Source organism: Cryptomeria japonica, chromosome 9 (assembly GCF_030272615.1).
Source record: "Cryptomeria japonica chromosome 9, Sugi_1.0, whole genome shotgun sequence".
Classification (NCBI taxonomy): Eukaryota; Viridiplantae; Streptophyta; class Pinopsida; order Cupressales; family Cupressaceae; genus Cryptomeria; species Cryptomeria japonica.
In genome coordinates, this window is record NC_081413.1 from 32,093,567 (window position 1) to 32,113,042 (window position 19,476).

Here is a 19,476-nt window from a genome sequence, read left to right on the forward strand (position 1 = left end):
AAACGAAGCCTTTGAAGTTGCAAAATCGAGGATTAGATAGGTACAATTGTGAAAAACTAAAAATTCTAAAAAATATGTCCACCTAAATTAGAAAACATCATACCACTATGGAGAGCACGAACAAATAACCCAAATAAAAAAAATTGCACTGAAAAAGGCCTCAAAATGACCAAGTTATGAGCCTTCGAAGTTAAACTACAAAATCAAAAATCTCATTGGAGAAGAGGTCATAAATTCTTAAAAATGGCTGACTCAGAGTTGAGGTCAGTATTTGATTGGCTTAAATTTGACGATTATTTGTTCATCACCAAATAGTCACACCCCCTATGCATTTTATGGATGATGACATTATCCATCTGCATGACATTGTATGATGTGAATCTGAACACAACATGTAATAGTACAAACAATATGGAATCTGATGTGGTGGCCTATGTAGACATTATGACAACTACATGGGAGACCAGGTGGTAGGTGGTTGTACGTATGGTGTGCTTGCATGGCGGTCGACCAAGTAGTGACGTGGTGTTGTTGTGGCATCAAATTTGGCAAGTGATGTGGTGCTTTTGTACATGTTGACTAGGTAGTGACTAAGATATGTGTGGGATAATAAGGAGGTTCCATGTGTACTGCAGGGAAACAAAGGATGTCATGTGGCATGTGAGTTGGCATTGACTACGAAATGAGGGCATGTGGTGGGAGCTCTATCGTGTACAGAATTGGTGGCATGAGGAACCAACAACGATCGGGGAAAAGATCGGTGGTGGAGTAGCGATCAAGGCTAAAAAATATTGACGAAATCTACCAGCAAGGGAAAGGATAGCCGAAGCTGGTGTTGGAGCCAACAATAGAGGCTGCCAAAAAATAGAGCTAGAAATCCTTACAAAAATGCAGGTGTACAAGTGATATAGGGTGAGGTGAACACCCCCAAACAAAATAATAATATTTTTTTTCAAAAAATTTTAATTAAAAACTTTTACAATTGTAAAAATAATTTGTGAATAATAAAAAATGAAAATTAAAAATAAACTCGTAGAAATTAAATTAAATTTTTTTTTTTACAAAATTCATACCATCCTACCCAAATTAGGTAAAAAAACTCTCCAAATCCCCAAAATTGATTTTTTACCCAATATAGGTGAATTTACAATCAAAATTCATGGAAACGGCCTTCCGGACTTAACGATGAGGTTGAAATCACCGTACTAGGATCCTCCCCAGTTTCACGTCTCCTCAAATACAAAAAGGAATGCTCCAAAATGTCTTCAAATGGACTAATCAATGAACCCCGAATGGACCATGTAAGAATTTGTCAAATATAGCCAAGATCTTGAGCACAATGAATAGCACAAAAGAGAGACAAGATATCGATAAGAATAAATTGTATTCTAATCAAGATGCAAAATAAGATCAATTGGATCATTAGATACAATGTAAGATGAGCTTTCGTATAAAGGCAAGGCCACACTAATATGTGAGCACACAATCATGACATATGTGGCTCAATGAGAAACAAGGGTAGGTGACGGTAGGTAGGAGAAGTAATAAAATATTCCACAAGAGGTGGATCACCCACCAAAGGTGGAATGTAACAACAAGATAAAATCACAAAAGGTGGAATTTCTCCAACATGCATCATCCCTATGTGCACACTTCCCTAAGTGTCTCATATCTAAAATACTATGAGATACACTATCATAAGTCAACTTAAGTAAAGTGTAATTATGAGACATAATTTAGACCAACACAAAGTTTAGACACAAGACCAAGGGGCTCATTGCCACTAAAAGTCCTTTAAAGACTAACATGCACAACCTTTGGGGAAGATACAAAGGTGCACAAACTACCAAAAAGAACACATATTCTTTTAGTAGGTGCAAAGGATAAAATTAATTGAAATGAACAAGATCTCTTAATCATGAAATTGTCCTTAAACCAATGTGTCAAGTGACCAATGTCATGAAAATCATATCCGACCACAAACACTATCTCAATTGAATTTCCCACTTCTGCAATATCATAAATTCTTACACATTAGTCACATATACTTCACATTAATCCACATTCATCTCATACTCAACTCATACTTGTGAACTCCTATGTATACAAGCCAATTCTTGAAACCCTAAACTACATATCCCATAGACATAATATACGATATTACACAAATTGAGCCACCTGAACCTATAGCATCAAATGTTGTCCACTCTATGAGATAGAGAGGACTAAAACACATTACCACACATCCTTTACAAATTATTACAGTGAACTCCACATGCCAACACATCCTCTAAGGTCGATAGCCAGTGAAACATGTAGATAAACATTATAGAACACTAACTAGTTGGCCCAAAAAAAATATCCAATTCACAAAACTAAATGCAGATCTACACAAACCATGATGATACCCATATAAAAATCAACACTAAATCGCTAAAATATGTCTAGACCAAAAAGGCATGATCCAAATAGAATGCATCACCTCAATCAATCAAAACCTAGACCAACTAACAACACTGAATTCAAAACATCATAACTTCACTTTTAGACCAAACCAATAATAAAAAATTGAACCAGAACACTACAAAAATAAAATAAACATGTCCTCTAAGTCATAGCAGATAAAACCACATATCAAAGATCTACCAAGCATTCTCTAGACCAGTTCTAATAGACACCCCATTGTCAGAAACAACAACTAACTCAACAATCTAAGCAATATATAGGACCTCTAAACTTAATAGTACAACGTACAGAAATCATAAACATTATATCTAGAACCACACTCCATAATATTCACATATTGGAGGAATCCAAAGAATCCTTCCATTGGGACTAAATAGTTATTTATGCATAAATAGTGTTTCTTACATATTTAACATTCAGCTACACCATTCTTTCAAAAACACCGCAGACTTATTCAATATCATTACCAAACTAGTTGACAAAATCATAACATACATTTTCAAAGAACTGCAACACATAGTGAAATCTATGACAACATAACAGAACAGCTTAAGTTTCCAACATTCTCCCCCTTTGTCATTGATGACAATAATTGTGTACCACTAACAACAAAGACAAATGAACTCAACTCAAACTATATATCTCTCCTTCTTTGATATTAAGGACAAAGGGAACTTTGTAAAAAAATTATCCCCCTTACTAATAAGACATTGATAATTGTACCACTTACTACTCCCCCTAAGAGAAACCACTACATCAATCTAGGGGCACAAGATGAACTTTAGAACTCCCCCTGGACATATGCACCAGCTGAATTCATCTATTTTTAAAAAGGAGGTGCAATAACCCTCGAATTTTGTCAGAGATACTCAAAGGTATCCTTCACCAAAGCCTTAGTAAATATATCCTTAATTTTTTCTTTAGTAGTCTAACATACTCCAATCTGACTTCCTTCTCTACAACCTTATCTCTTAAATAAATGATACCAGATTGCAATGTGTTTATTCCTTGAGTGCATTATCGAATTATTTGAACTGTTAATAACACCTATTTTCACACATAAAAATAATTGCTTCATCATACTTCACCTCAATATCACCAAGAGTTTGCTTCATCCATACAACATGAGTACAAAAAGATACTGTTGCAATGTATTATGCTTTTGTTGTAGATAATGACACTAAATCTTGTTTCTTACTCAACTAAGAGACCAATCTTCCTCCCACAAAAAATGCACCACCACTTGTACGTCTCCTATCATCGTCCCATCTATCCCAATTAACATATGTATATACTATATAATTTTAGAGTGAAATAATCATCCTTCTTATACCATAATCCATATTTCAGAGCCCCTTTCAAATATTTGAATATCCTTTATACTGCTTGTTCATGAGATTTCTTAGGATTATATTGATATCTAGCAACCAAAAACATAGTCTACATAATGTTTGGTCTTGAACAACCTAGATGTGTGACTTCATATGCCTCTTCTCTTGGTTGACATGCACCATGAACCATTGGCCCATAAATGAACCCCTTGGACCAATCATGCCTTTCCCAAGTGGCAGATAAAGTGTAAGGGTGATAGAATGAATGATTTTCATTAGATTATTACTACTATGCATAAAAAAATTGGCACATGGTCATGTTAAAAAAAAGTCACATACATATATTAGTTTAGAAACCTTATTACATTCCTTCCTTTTTACTCAATTTTCATGGGACCATCTAAACAAAAAATTAGGACCTGCATCTTGTAACTATCAACTAAATGTATAGGACTTGTTACCATCAACAAAATGTATGCAATGGTGATAACCAATGTCAGTCCATCTAAATTGGAAAAGATTTTGTTGGTGAGCCCACAAATGATGTTGTAGTGGTGCATAGGGAAGTAGTGGGAAACATATTCTCCTTTTGAGTAGGAGTTGGAATTGCATATATGAAGTGAAATTTAAAAATTAAGTGCAAGGCACTTGTGACTAGGTGATTGGTTACGAATTCAATACAACAAAAAACCCTAGAATATTTACATTCACTAGTTCTCAAAACAAGGCATCATTTTTAGGTAAAGGGTTCATTAGAGAATTTAAGTGTCTTTCTTGTTGTAAAGCTTGCACTATGCCATCTCCAACTATTTTTCTTCTTCTCTTGTTCCTTTTAAATCTTCTCTTACAACTATTTTTTCTCTTTTTCCTTTTGTTTTACAATCTTCAACTCTCCTTTTCTTTGTGAGCAATCTCCTTATCTATTTTGTCTTGCTCATTCAATTCTCATGCCACAACACGTGTTGCCTTTTCCTCCACATTTTTGTTGTTTCTTTTCAGATTAGTTATTTATTCCTCTGTTTATTCGAATAGATCTTCATGTAGTCATATAAAATGGGACTGTTTCTCAAAGGAATTTGATTATCTCCATGATTATTTGGTCTTTTATTGACAACATGTATAGGAAAATTTATGAATTTTGTAATGGTTGACACTATTTAAAATTATGTTGTCTCATTCAATTCCAAGTCATCCATGTTGTCCACTTCATTAACAAATTCTTTCATCTCTTTACTAAAACCTGCATTGACTTTGTCTTTATCAATTGAGTTGTCACATCTCAATCCTATGCTTACATTATTAGTATAATTGATAGACTATTATACATAATTCATGTTGTTTGGTTCTTTTCATTTTTAACATGAGTGTGATTGGTAAAATTAGATTGTTAAATTCAAATGCATGGAAATAAAATTGAAATTAAAATGAAGTTAAATTATTTTTATGAGCTTAATATCTTACACATGCTTTAAATATAGTTGATTGTATTGACCTACTGATGCAAATTTGAGTTCAAGTTAGTGCAAATGCATTTCAAAGATGAGAACATGGTTGAGGTTGAAGTTCCCTAGTAAGAATATGCATGATGAAACCTAATGTACTTACACACCCATGTAGTATATTAATAATTGCATTTGGGATGTTTAAATTTTGTGTTCATGAGATTTTGCATTCTTGGTAATCTTGATATGTAGTTTGAATGTAGAATGCAAATGATATTTATGAAGATGCTTGGTTTACATTAGTTTTGTTTTGAAATGATATGGTAGAAAAATGAAATTTCCGCCTTTAGAATACGCCATAATTTCTCATCATTATTGGTGTAAATAATTATTCACCATGGATATTATTACACCTTACTTAAGTTTACTTAAGAAATGCATTTCATAGTAGTTTTGGTATGAGACACTTGGGTGTTTGTGCCACACTGGGGTAGTGTGTGTAGGAGAATTTCCACCTTTTATGGTGTTGATCTTGTTACTGCTCTATCATATCCACTTATTGTGGACTGATAATTCCACCTTGGGTGGGTGATGCACCTCATATGGATTATTTTATTGTTTCTCCTACCTACCACACCTATTTCCTACCTACCCTTGTTTCTTATTGAGCCACATGTCATGTTTGTGTTCTCACATATCCATATTGCCTTGCCTATATATGCAGGCTCATCTACATTGTATGAACAACTATTGACCATTTTATCTATTGATGATAATACAGTTTCTTTTTGTCCTATATTTTTCTCTCCATTTTTACTTTTCATTGAGCTCTTGATCTTGGAAAAATCTCACATGGTATCAGAGCCATTATAGTGTCATTGATTCGTCTTCGAGAGGTATTATTGCAACGTCAAGAGGAAGATCTGAGGAGCAGCATCTTTTGGAGGTATACCAGAACATATCTGACCTCACCATTGTGCCCAGGTGGTCATTTCCATAAATTTTGACTATAAATTCGCCTATATTGGGTGAAAGTCAAATTTCAAGCTTGGAGAAAAAATTTGCCCAATTTGGGTGGTACGGTATGAATTTTCGAAAAAAAAATTCTGAAATTTTTTTTTTTAATTCACAGAACTTTTTTTTTAAAAGTTAAAAAAAAATTCAAAAATCTATATTGTGGGGGGTCTGGAGTTTTTCCCCCACACGTGTTTTGTACCCCGCGTTAGTTTTGCAAGGTACCGTCAAAGCAAGCCCATCACCGCCACTACTTCTTCTCTAGCATACGACCTTCCATCGATGTTCTACTCTGGCCATGGCCCCAACCTCGCTGCATTCACCACTGACGACCCAAACTCTGGCATCGGCCGCTCCTCCGTCGACCTCTCCTGACAACCCACCGGCTTCGCTGACCTATCGGCTCCCCGTGACTGTCGCTTCTTGTCAGCCTATCAACTCCCTATCGAAGTTCTCTCCATACCCTGAACTCCACCGATCTGCACATCCTTGCGGCCCTGTCTCTACCACCAGTCATTGTTTGGTTCTTCCCACCGACCAACCTCCTACTACACAGTCATGCGACCCTTGGCTACTGACACCTCTGCCACGTGGACCCTTCTAGCTGGACCCTAAGCCGACATGCAGACCCCGCTAGCTATGCCTAGTTAGCTTGCCACATCTACAGTACTGTACGAACCATACCTGCCCAATCATCACCACATCACCTGTACAAAAAGACACGCCATCCTGCCAAGCAAATAAACTATATAGGCCACGTCAGCACATTCAGCCTATCTAGTTCTGCCACATGTTAGTCCATATAGTATAGATGCCCAGTCAACAGGGAGGTTGTCAAATTTAACATCGTGTTTTGTTGACATCATCATTTTTTTGAAAATTTGGTAGGCCCCCTCCATTGAGCTTTTCAATTTTGCAATCCAACTTTGGAAGGCCATATCTTGCTCATTTTTGCTCCTTTTTTAGTGCAATTTTTTTTGAAATGGTCTAATGTTTCATGTACTTTCTCGTGGTGGAATTATTTTTTGATTTTTATAGATAGATTTTTCAGAAATCTTAGTTTTTGGTGACTCTACATGTCTAATACCCATTTCTGCAACTCCCGAGACTCCATTTGGGCTCATACGAACTCCTTTTCAGGTGCCATTTTTTTTGAAAGTGCATAATTTTTTGTCTACTTTCATAATATGCTATGATTTTGTAGATATTTTGGGTACAAATTGTACTTTCAGAATATGGTCTTTTTGGCCAATTTGGCACTTGTATTGCATAGATCTATCTTGCTGGTCTTTTGCATTGTAGCTCTTAGCCTATTGGGATTGTTGTAAAAAAAAATCAGAAGTCCACCTTTCTATTGTTTGCAAGTGGCCTATTGTACATGCACTACATATAAAGTGTCAAAAGCATCATTTTGGGGGGGAGGTATTTTGATTGAGTGAATTTTGGGGGGTGTCTCATGTGATTTTGTGCTATTGTGTTATTTCCTTTTCACTGATATGGGTTTTTTTAAGTTTTCTCTCTTAATTCCTCATAATTATGCTACTTGGAAAATTGATGCATGGAGTAAACTTATGAAAAAAAGACTAACTCATTATATTGATGGAACTATTGTTGCTCTCGTTGATCCTAAGGATGATCTTCTTGGTCACTTGGATTGGCTCACTAAAAATATCATGGCAATTGGTACCTTAAGAAAGTATGTATCAAAGGATCTCATTTTTCATATTGAGAAATGTACCTTAATCAAGGATGTTTGGCAAAAGTTTCAAGACTTGTATGGTCAAGTTGATGAGATTAGGGGATATTAGATTGATAGTGATCTCACCATGTTAGATCCCAAGAACTTTGATACTATACAAGATTATGTCACTAAGGAAAAGAAGTTGAGGGCACAACTCAAGGATTGTGGCATTGATAAGAAGGATACTCAATTGATCTTCAATTTTATGGGAAAGCTTCCACAAGAATATGCAGCATTTGTTTCTAGTTTCCAAACCCATAGGATAACAATGGCTTCAAAATACACAATGCCTACATTTGATGCTTTCACCAAAATGTTGATGATGGAATAAACTAAGTTGATAAGCATTAGCATTATTGAGGCTTCTAAGTGTCAGGCATTAGTGGTAAATCAAGGGAACAAAGGAAATCAAGGAAAGGACAACTCAAACAAGAAGAAATGGCAATCAAAGCCTAAGGACAAAGAATCACCTTCTCCACAACAAGGCGATTCATCCTCTTCCAAGAGGGATAATTCACTAAAGAGGGAGAGACCTACTTGTGCCTATTGTAAAAAATTTGGTCATGAGGAGCATCATTTCCATTCTAAGAAAATTGGTGAGCTCACTCATATCCTCAAAAAACATAACATTGATTTTCCTAATGTCTACAAGAAGGATGATTCATCAACTTCCACTTCCTCACAATAAAAAGGGAAAGGAAAAGCATTCATGGCTTCTACAAGTGGGAAGACTCACTCTTTTGGGAAAAGAAAAGGAAAAGCTCTTTGTGCTTCTACAAGTCATGATTCAGGGAGATGCCTTCTAGATTCAAGGGCTTCTCATCATATGGCTTCTTCACAGACTATGTTCTCTTCATTTGAGCCTTTCACCATGCCGCAGATATTGATGGGCAATCATACATACATGGATGTGATTGGGAAGGGAACTATTTCCATTGGGCATAACTCCTTCAAAGATGTGTTGTGTGTACCCCACAACTAAGAGAATTGTGGAGTTCACACCTGAGTTAGTTTTCATTAGAGACTTGGAGATTAGAGCTATCATTGTGATTGGGGTGGTTGATCATGCATCTCGATTATACTCCTTTTTCAGATTTTGTTGATGATTATTATTTCACATATGATGATTCTTCACATGATGATCACACTTCTTATGATGATTCAAATTTTGAGAACTTTAACTTTAGGTACTTGAACTTGGGGATTCTCACATGTGACCCCATTCTTGAGCCTTGTGTTTCATCTCCTACTATTGATATCACATCACCTATTGCACCTGATGATGTGGATAGTGCGACAGATTTTACTTCATGTGATTCAGTGGAGCAGGATATGTACCTCGTCTTCCAGCCTCAAATTCTTGGGATGATTAGTTGACAGACATTGCAGGTTTGTTTGTGGAATCCTACATTGCAGATTTGGGAGACATCATTGATGATATTCATATTCTCTTTGATGAAGATGATCCTTCTTCGATTGTTGTGAGGAAACACTGTGAGCCTCTTGTTCATTCTCTACATGATCAGTCTTTCGAGGTTGACATGGTTGTGGATACTTAGGTACAGTAGTTGGAAGAGGTCTCTTTATGTTTAGAGGAGACATGTGAGTCCTTTGACATTGTTCTACATCCATCTCCACTAGATGTTGGAGTGCCTTTTTCAGTAGTGTGGAGCAGTTTACCACCTTTGGAGGGGATATCTTTCAGCATCGACATGGGGACACTTGAGCAGTTTTCAGAGATTCGATTCATCATGAGTTTTTTTCCTACATCTTCCTTTCATGATTGTGGAGACTTCATGGATACACCTTTGGTTTTGTTTCTTCCTAAGGGTAGGATTGTTGTTTGACGTTCATGGAGTAGTTTCTTCATACATCATCGAGCTTCTATCATTGGTGCAGATTCTACATTGAGGGGGGGCTTCCTAGCTTCTCTTCTTCTCACATATGGGGGGGACTTTTTCCTCACATGGGGTTTTGTTCCTCACATTCTTCTATGAGAGTTCTCTTGTATATCTTTCATCTCTCTTTTGGGGGATGGTTTTTTCCCATTGGGTTTTTCTCTCTTTCTCCATTTTGTGAGATATTTCATTGCATTGGTTTGCATGCATTTGCATTTGTACATGGGTACCTAACATGGCCTCATATCTGAGACCCATCTTGCATTGCTTAGTTGTATTCTAGACTTAAGTGCATTCCCCTAAGTTGCACTTAAGGGGGGTTGTTGGTGTAAATAATTATTCACGATGGATATTATTACATCTTACTTAAGTTTACTTAGGAAATGCATTTCATAGTAGTTTGGGTATGAGACACTTTGGTGTTTCTGTCACATTGGGATAGTGTCTGTAGGAGAATTTCCACCTTTTACGGTGTTGATCTTGTTACTACTCTATCATATCTACTTATTCTGGAGTGATAATTTCACTTGTGGTGGGTGATCCACCTCATGTGAAATTTATTGTTTATCCTACCTACCACACCTATTTCCTACCTACCCTTGTTTCTTATTGAGCCACATGTCATGTTTGTGTTCTCACATATCCATATTGCCTTGCCTATATATGTAGGCTCATGTACATTGTATGAACAACTATTGGTCATTTTATCTATTGATGAGAATACAATTTATTCTTGTCCTTTATTTTGTCTCTCTATTTGTACTTTTCATTGAGCTATTGATCTTGGCAAAATCTCACAATCATTATGAAATTGATACTTTTATGCATTAATGTTATTGTTATGTATGAAATCAATTACTTATAATTTTAATTATTCTCCATAAAATTAAAAAATTGAAATAAAAAATATGTATATATTTACTTTTATTTAGTGAAAATATATATTAAATATTAGAAAAAACAAATTTTATTATCTTATAACAAAATTCTTTATTTAAAATTATATTTTTCATATATTCTTTTCATTTTATAATATATTATTATAAAACACTTATAAAAATGATTTTTATTTATTACAATTTTTTATTTATTAAATACATGTTTTATTATAAAAATAATACTTTTCATTTTAATGAACTAAACTTAATATATAAATAGTTCATGATTGTATTTCTTATAAAATTTAAAAATATATTTTTAAAACAATTATTCCTTAAGCTTCCTTTTATCTTTTTGACTATCTTTATAATTTGGTTTTAAAAGAAGGATATATTTTTTTAGAATAATATTGTTTTTGCTTACTAAGTAAAGATACTCTTATTTATTTTAGAATGAGAATCGTTGTTTTTATTTTAAATTTAGAATAAGTAAATATGAATTGACTTTAAAAAGTTTTTGTTATTATTTTATATTGACTTTAAAAAGTTTTTGTTATTATTTTAAAAATAATAGTTAAATCTTCATAAGGTAATCATTGATATAAATGATTTAGCCAAAAATAATAATTAAAAGGTACTATCTTTTGAAGTTTTTCTGGTTGGTTTATGAACACGATTTTAAATAAGAATCCTTTTATTTTATTTTGTGTGACTAGTGAAGAGAAGTATTTTAAGTGTGAGAGAACGACATTTTAAGTGTGAGAAGCACTTAGGTGTAAAAAATAAAAAAACCAACACTTCCTTTATGAGAAATTAATTTCCATGCATGCATCCAACCAACCTTTCATTTGGGGGGCTTATTCTTAGTGTTTCATATGGGTTTTAAACTAGAGAAGAAGAACAAATTTAGCAAATTTTGGGCATGACAATACACAAAACAATCAAATTTCTTTTACAAAACAAAACCATTATTTTAGATAGCTTTTTTTATATAGGTTTAGAAGGATAGATTGGGGATTTTACATAAGTATTATGTGAGATTTCCAGCACTCTCTTGACTTTATTTACATCAGATATTTAAGCATTCCTAAAGAGTTTTTATTTAGAGTATTAGTTTAGAGCTTCGGGAATTTATTTATTAGTTGTTTGGGGTTTTTAGAGGAGCGGAAACATCACTTCCAAGAACTCTTCAAGAAAATATCAAATTAGTAAGAAGTTAATTTATCTCTTTTTTCTTATTATTTTCTTGAATTTATTTCATTTTGGAGTGGAAATATGGTTTGAAATAAAAAACTAAAATTATGGATAGATACTCATTAGTTTTCATTTTTTTCCAAATATATGTATATACAAATATGTGCATAAAAGAAACTAAGACCCTTTGATGCTTCAAGAATTATGAAGGATAATAAAATACACAATTTCTTATAAATCTACAATTATATACAATGAATGGAAAAATAATCTCATGTACTTTTCTTTCGAGATTCATATGACTATATTTTTATAGACCAAACTTGCTAGGAAAAATGTATTATTTATTGTAGATAAGATCATAAAGACATGTGGAATACTTTATTTTCTTTATTTTAGGTTAAATATATATACAACCATATATATGCAAATGAACACATGTTGTTTGGCATAGACTAGTTTTTGTTGCTCTATTGATATTTTTTTCAATAAATATAAAAATCAACATGCATGTCTGAATGGGATTTTATTGATATATGTATATAGGGATAATTAAATTATGCTATTCTTATACATGATTAAATGAATACAACCATGCAGATTCCTTAAAAACATCAAATGTATATAGTTGAAATTATCCTCTTGTGCATGAAAAAAGGTATTGATTTTAAGAAATTGTGCATGATTCACAATAAGAAAAAGGATGCATATAGATTTATAATCCCTTCAAAATGAGAGGCATACATGTTTGTTAATTGTATCATTATTGAACAAATGAATTTATGTAAAATACATGTTTGTTTGAGTGTTTCCTTTAAGGAGAGAAGTTTTTCTTTTTCTTTGTGAGTTACGAGTTTATGCTTTTGGGAATGGGTGTCGGATATAGAATAATAGAGAAGGTCGGTCCTCTTTCCAAGATCTTGCTTGAAATATTAATATACTTTGATCAAAGTCATGTATTAATTGAAATAGATGAATTATCCTAGCAAAATTTATTAATATATATTTCTCTGCCATATCTTGATTTTACGACACTGAATTACATACAAACAAATGTATGTAAGTATATCTTGAGTTGCACTAGGTTTCCCTTCTACCTATTGTTTCCAGGTGGCTAGGCATTTTGTGCAGGGACGAATATCTTTCATGTTATGAAAGATTTTGGGGAAGTGTAAGCTTCATGGTTAGGCAGAAAAGCACCTAAGCCATGTTCTTGTCTCTAGAGTCATAGATGACAAATGCGATCAATGGCACTTGGAGGCACATGATGGCATAAACAATATAAATTAAAATCATAGACACTGTTACCTAGAACTACATTTAAATGCATAGAGAAACCTTAACTATAAAAGAAATTAACAACAAATAACACATGGATAACTTGAAGAACACTTGCTGCACTTGAATGATACACACAACAAACACGACAAAACATTATAGGACACTTACAAAGGCAATTACAATTGAAGGAGGAAATTGAGAATTACACTTAAAGGAAATTTACAACAAATTGGGTAGAACATTAAATGACACTTAAAGCACTTAAAGGAGTACTACAACAAATGGACATTAAAGCACATTTATGTCAACAAACTTGGTGGAACTTTAAAGCATAGTTGCAACAAACTGTATATAATAACTAAACAACACTCGGAGCACTTAAATATCTATCTAGTTGACTAGATTGTGTTTTTACATTTTGTTTATGTGATTTTAAGTTAGCCATAAATGGATGACTTGATTGGTTTGATTGATAGCTTAAAGTAGTATGTTCTAGTGTTTTAAATTGTGTCATGTTGATTTAATAGGTTCAATGTTGGCCTTACATCTTGTTGTTGTTCAACGTAGGTGGAAGTGTTCATTAAGTGTGCGCTTTGATATGTTCAATGGGACACAATGTGTTGGTTTTGGTTTGGTAAGTGATGTGAATGTGTATCTAACTAATTAGCGTTGGATTTGATTTATGCTTCTGATGGGATGGAATGTCTTGTAAAGTGATGACGTAGATTCTATTTGGTGTTTTACAAGCTAAAAAGATGAGCTACTAAGGCTCATTTGTCTACATGGTTGTACTCTTTTTTAACTTTTGTGGGGGTGTTTATTTCAATGTTGTGGCCATTTCCATACCACGACTGATACAATAGGGTCATGACAATTATTAGTTGAATATGCTCTGACTTGTAAAATTGTACTCTCTTCCACTTAATTTTGACAAATATATGCATATTATAAAACACTTTTTATGTGTACAATGTGTGGTCCATTTAATCATTGCTTTTGATCTTTTTAATGACATATGTTGACAACTTGACTGCTCAATTGTAGGGCTCATAACCCTCAACAAGTATCCCCACTTCACGTCCCTACTCCACTTCTGCCCTCTCTCCCCTAGACCTATAAATCGTCCTCATAAAATAAAAATCTAATTAACGAGGGATAGGTGGCTCTACTAACAAAGGTGGAGCTTAGGTGGAGCTAAGAGCAAAAGTAAGGCAGATTTTTTTTAGTTATTATTTAAAAGATTTATTTATTTATTTATTTTTAAATAAAAAAAAATAAGGAAGATTTTTTTTAGTTATTATTTAAAAAATTTATTTATTTATTTATTTTTAAAATAAAAAAATTATTGGGAGTAACATTGATGGGATGGATTTTTAAAACACCCTTATTCATTGCATGTTGCATCACTTAATCTCTAGTATTATAACAAAAAGACATTCCTAATCAAATTCTAAATATCAAACAATATTAATGAATTTTAATGGAGGGTCGAGTACCCAGGATTTTAAGGTAGCATGTGAAAAGCATGTCTTGGTTTGACAAATACCACATTGCTAGTTGTGCTCACAAAGGAATGCTCCACCTATGGGCTGCAGTTAAATTGGCTTCAAAAACTTGTGATTTCTGTGTAACACGAAGGTTAGTCGAAAATTATAGATCTTGGTATTGCTGGACAGAACTAGTTGTGTCTTTCATTTTTCTGAAAAGTGCATAACACAAAAGTTAGTGATTTTGTTTTGGAGCCAAATTAGCTGAGGTTGCAGCTAAACTGACTCCAAAATGTAACGATTTCCGCATAACACAAAAGTTAGTCAAAAATTGCAGATCTTGATCATATTCAGCAAAACTAACTCCATCTTTTTTTGTTTTTTAAAAATACATAACATGAAAGTTAAAGATCTGTTTTAGAACCAGATTAGCCGCACCCACCATTAGCGGCGTCCCCACCTATGAACGTTTATAAATGATCTTAACCAAGTTTTCTTTCCAGGAAAATATGAATTTCGTGGGATATGCACGTGTCCAAATATGCGCCACACCATCATAGATCGGACTTAAGTAGGTTGAATGTTGACATCTGTGGTCGATATTAGATTTTTGCCAATAAATCTAGTCCGTTCGCTGGTCGAGATTAGATTTTTTGTAATCAATCTAGTCCGTTCGCTGATTCAACTATGCATATAAATAGGGCATTGTGCATCCATTCCATACATCTTATTTGAAGCTAATCATCCTTTTTAAAGACTTTGGGTCTGCATTTTGGAGCACAGAGGAAGCAACAAATCAAGTAAGTGTTTCTTTTCAAGAAGATCTACTTTTCGCTTGTCTAAGTTCGGGGGATGCCCCGCCTTTAGAGTTGTTTCTGGAGATCCTAATCAATCTTTGAGTATCTTTTAGAAATAGTAGTAATAATAGAACCCAGAAGTGTTCATCCTATCCATTAGGACTTTTAGAACAATGGGACAGGCAGTTAGTACCTTTTTTTCAGTAACAGTCGTTAATGCTGCAAAGAACGCATGGGCTACTGTAGTTAGTGGAGTGACGGCTTTTGCCACATGGGTAAAAGATGGTGTCATGTCATTCGTAAACTCTGTGATTAATTCTATTACTGGCGTACTAGAGAGCGTAAAAAATTTCTTCATAAGAGCTTGGAACAATGTTGTAGAATTTACTAACAAGATTTTCTATTTGAAGCCAAATCCAAAAGATTACGTGTATGATTATGTCTATGAAATAGGAAAGGAAATGTCAAAAGCTGGAATTGAGCATATGAGACAAAGGCTAAAAGAGCTGGGTCAGAATGACATAGATAATCTGTCTGATGAAGAGGTTGAAAAAAAATGGAAACAATACATGAGCAACCATCCTCTGACACCTGAAGAAGAGCAAGATCTGAAAGACACGTTTGGTAAAGACTTCGATAGCGACTCTAGTAAAACGATGAGTAGTAAGTTTAGATCTCCCCCTGTTACTGGATTTGCTGCTACAAGCCCTCAAGAGGCTGAAGAGTTTAAACTGAGAAAAGACCATGTGATCACTCACGTGACCTTTGTCTTACTTTCTCCAGAACAGTTCAAAATAGGACGACCAAAGCCAGTTTCTTTGACTCCAGATGAAGAGCAAGAGCTGAACCGATTATTGTCCTCTTGAGAAGAACGAGAAAAGGAAAGCTCTTTGTAGTTAGAGCAAGAAAAAGAAACTACGGTAGTACGATGGTGACCCCATCGCTACAATAGTCGACACTTGTAGATTTATATCTGTAAGAATAGAGTTGGATTCTTACAGTAAAACCATCCCATAAGACTACAGAAATGACGACACTTATGGAGGGCTTTAGGCTGCTTTGTGCGACCGTAGAGATCGTACAAAATTAGAGTTTATCTTTGTTTTCAACTTCTTCTTGCATAGACAAAGGATAAGATAAGATTTGCATCTTCAGAGTTTTCAATCTTAAATGACATCCTCTTTGCATTAATCTCATCAAAATTTCTATATGTGGGGATAAATGTGGCTCCCATAAGGGTTGAGCTCAGCATATAGAAAAGATTAAGAGCATTTAGTTGCATTCATATATTGTTATTCACCTAGTGGATAAAACGATAAGCTGCACTCTGCATTTAGATTAATTGTTGTCTGCTGACAATTGTACGAGATTTCTATCTTATACAGATTTTGTGCTCCATGAAGAAAATATCAGAGTTGTGCAGATCAAAGAAGAAGATTAAGGAAGCAGGCATAAGGAGTAAAGGTTCCTAAGAACCTTAATCAGCAGAATATTATCAGTCTAACTGGTAATTAGGATTGCATTGTAACCTACCTTGCCATGCTCTTTGAAGTTATGCCGGTAGTAGAGTCTAAGGAATGGTTGTTTCAACTATTCATTGCCAACCTCATGTCATATGGTTGGATATGTTTAGCAGTTAGAGAGTCTGGATCTAGGAGCATATATGAATGAACAATTTTAGTATGTTTTTTTAAGATGATATAGAAGCCTGAAAGGGCTAGACTGGAGGTTTTCTTTATGGTTCTTTTTCCTACCAGTGCTCTGATGGCTATAGAACCAGTATTTTGGTAAGAGAAATTCTTATTATAATAGAATTTATTTTTGACTACATTGTTAGTTTATGCTGATAAGCATAGAAGACCAAAGGCTTTGTCCATCATATTGAAATATTTGGATTTTTCAATAGCAGGATTTGGTTAAACATCTATATCCATGACTATTCAATACAATCCTCTACTTTTAAGTTGAAGCAGAATCTTAGACTTTGATTTGAAATAGTTGTATGGTGTGAGAAAATTAGAGGTTGGAAAATTCATTCTTTGCAACATCTTTGATCTTTAGTATCTGCAAAGAAAATTTTTAGGCTTCTCCTTCCTAGCTTCCTAGCTCTGATACCATGCTAATTTTTTTGCATAGCAGAATAGCAATCTACATGAAAGAATAATCAAAACTTGTAGACAAAAATAAGAATAAAAAATAGAAAAAACAAAATAGCTTGAGAATGAAAGAAAATTCTTTGTACAAATTGTGTCAAATTACATTATTCCACAACATTATTTAATACAAGTTATGAATTCTCTAAGAGCTGAAATTATGGTGAGGAGAGGAATCAATAAAACCAATGCATGATCATCCAATCTTTGTAATTTTTGTAATTAACGGATAAGATTGCATTATAACAAAGGATGGATGCTTAGTAATTAATGCTAATACTAACTAGCATGCAAACTATATTGTAGTTTCATTATAAGTCAGGAAGTTGCACTAACAAAATAGTTGGGTATGTCTTGCTACGATTCCACAACCTGCATGTCTATCTAGAATAATTATTGAAACCATATCATCTAAGAAAAATTCCCGACTTTCTCAATTTTATGCCTACTAGTTACAATTAATTACTAAAAGTTTTTCAACAAATCCATGTGCATAGCTTGCACACATTCCATTCTTTAAAACGACACATAGGTACAATGATTATCCCTTTTCAAAAATTCCCATATAATGTTAAACTAAATCTTTCTTGTTTGTTTTTATATGTAATTTACGCATTATTCACTTTGTTTAGACGACTGTGCTTGTGAAAAAGATGGAATTTGTTCTTCCTTTTTTATCATAAATATTTTTGGGAGTTGGATGGTACAGGTTTATATTGACCCTTGTGAAGGAGGAGGAGAAAGAATAGTTCAGAGTTGGTTCAAGGTTAGTGATTTGGACCAAATCATTGGGCTAGACCTTTGGAATTTTGTCACAACAGGAACCAACTTGAGCAATGAATTGTTGTTCCTCATTTTGCAATTTCTAGATGAGGAGAGGCTAAATGAAATGACACACAAGTAAGTATTATCAAATCAGGAGAGGCTTGAAGTGAAAGGGAACACAAGTATTTATTATCTATCTAATTTTGGTAATTTTGAGCAAGGTTTTGTTTTAGCATGATCCTACAAATCAGAGAGCTAAACACTCTTTTTTTCTAATTTTGATATTGATTGTACATTGATTTCACATTGCCTAGGTTGGAACAAGAGTCTGGGTGCACTTTAACATAGAGTGTTTTGAATCTCAAGTTCTAGCTAGAGAATGGGATAAAGATGAGGCTTATCTTTCCAATTTTACAACAGTTCAAGAGAATATTCATTCTACAAAAACTTTCTTTGAGATCAGGAAACATAAATATTTAGAAGCATTAGACATCTAAGCAAGCAATATTCTCTTTTGGAATTGGATCTGTATTAGTGTTTGATGTGTTGTAAAATGTATTTCCTAAATGAACATTAGGTTACTTTATGTTATCAATATTTGATGATTAATAATTAAGATTTTCTTAGGCTTCTTTGTTTGTGAAAATTGGACTTTGAGTTATCACTAATTTTTGTTTAAAGAAGTTGATAGTTCTTGCTTCTTATTCCCAAACTCTTCACGGTTCATATTCTAGAATGTTTGTAGATTTTGTTTGTTTATTTTTTAGTCTTTTTTTATTTTATGAATGTTGCAGATAATTATTTCAATATTACAGGTTTCATTTTATAAATTCCTTCGTTTTATTTAATTAATGCAACACTGAGTATTTTAGGTAATTATTTTCTGAGTAGTTTTGCATAAGTAGTTTTACACTTTTCTAAGAAAGAATATGCAAAACTTGTGGAAATACTTAAGAAAGGATCTCAAATTATTTGAACATGTTAGGAATGGTATTTACAAAGAGATCACACAACTAATATACCTCTAGG

The 19,476-nt window shown here is 33.7% G+C and overlaps 1 protein-coding gene across 1 annotated transcript; it reads left to right on the forward strand.

The window, feature by feature from the left end:
- The first annotated feature begins 243 nt into the window (after nucleotides 1–243).
- On the forward strand, nucleotides 244–18,944 carry LOC131858255 (uncharacterized). Its single transcript, XM_059211442.1, has 5 exons — nucleotides 244–263; nucleotides 13,813–13,879; nucleotides 15,434–15,532; nucleotides 18,392–18,582; nucleotides 18,762–18,944. Exons 1-5 carry the CDS (start codon nucleotides 244–246, stop codon nucleotides 18,793–18,795), a joined length of 411 nt encoding a protein of 136 aa, XP_059067425.1. The 3' UTR covers nucleotides 18,796–18,944.
- The last annotated feature ends 532 nt before the right edge of the window (nucleotides 18,945–19,476 follow it).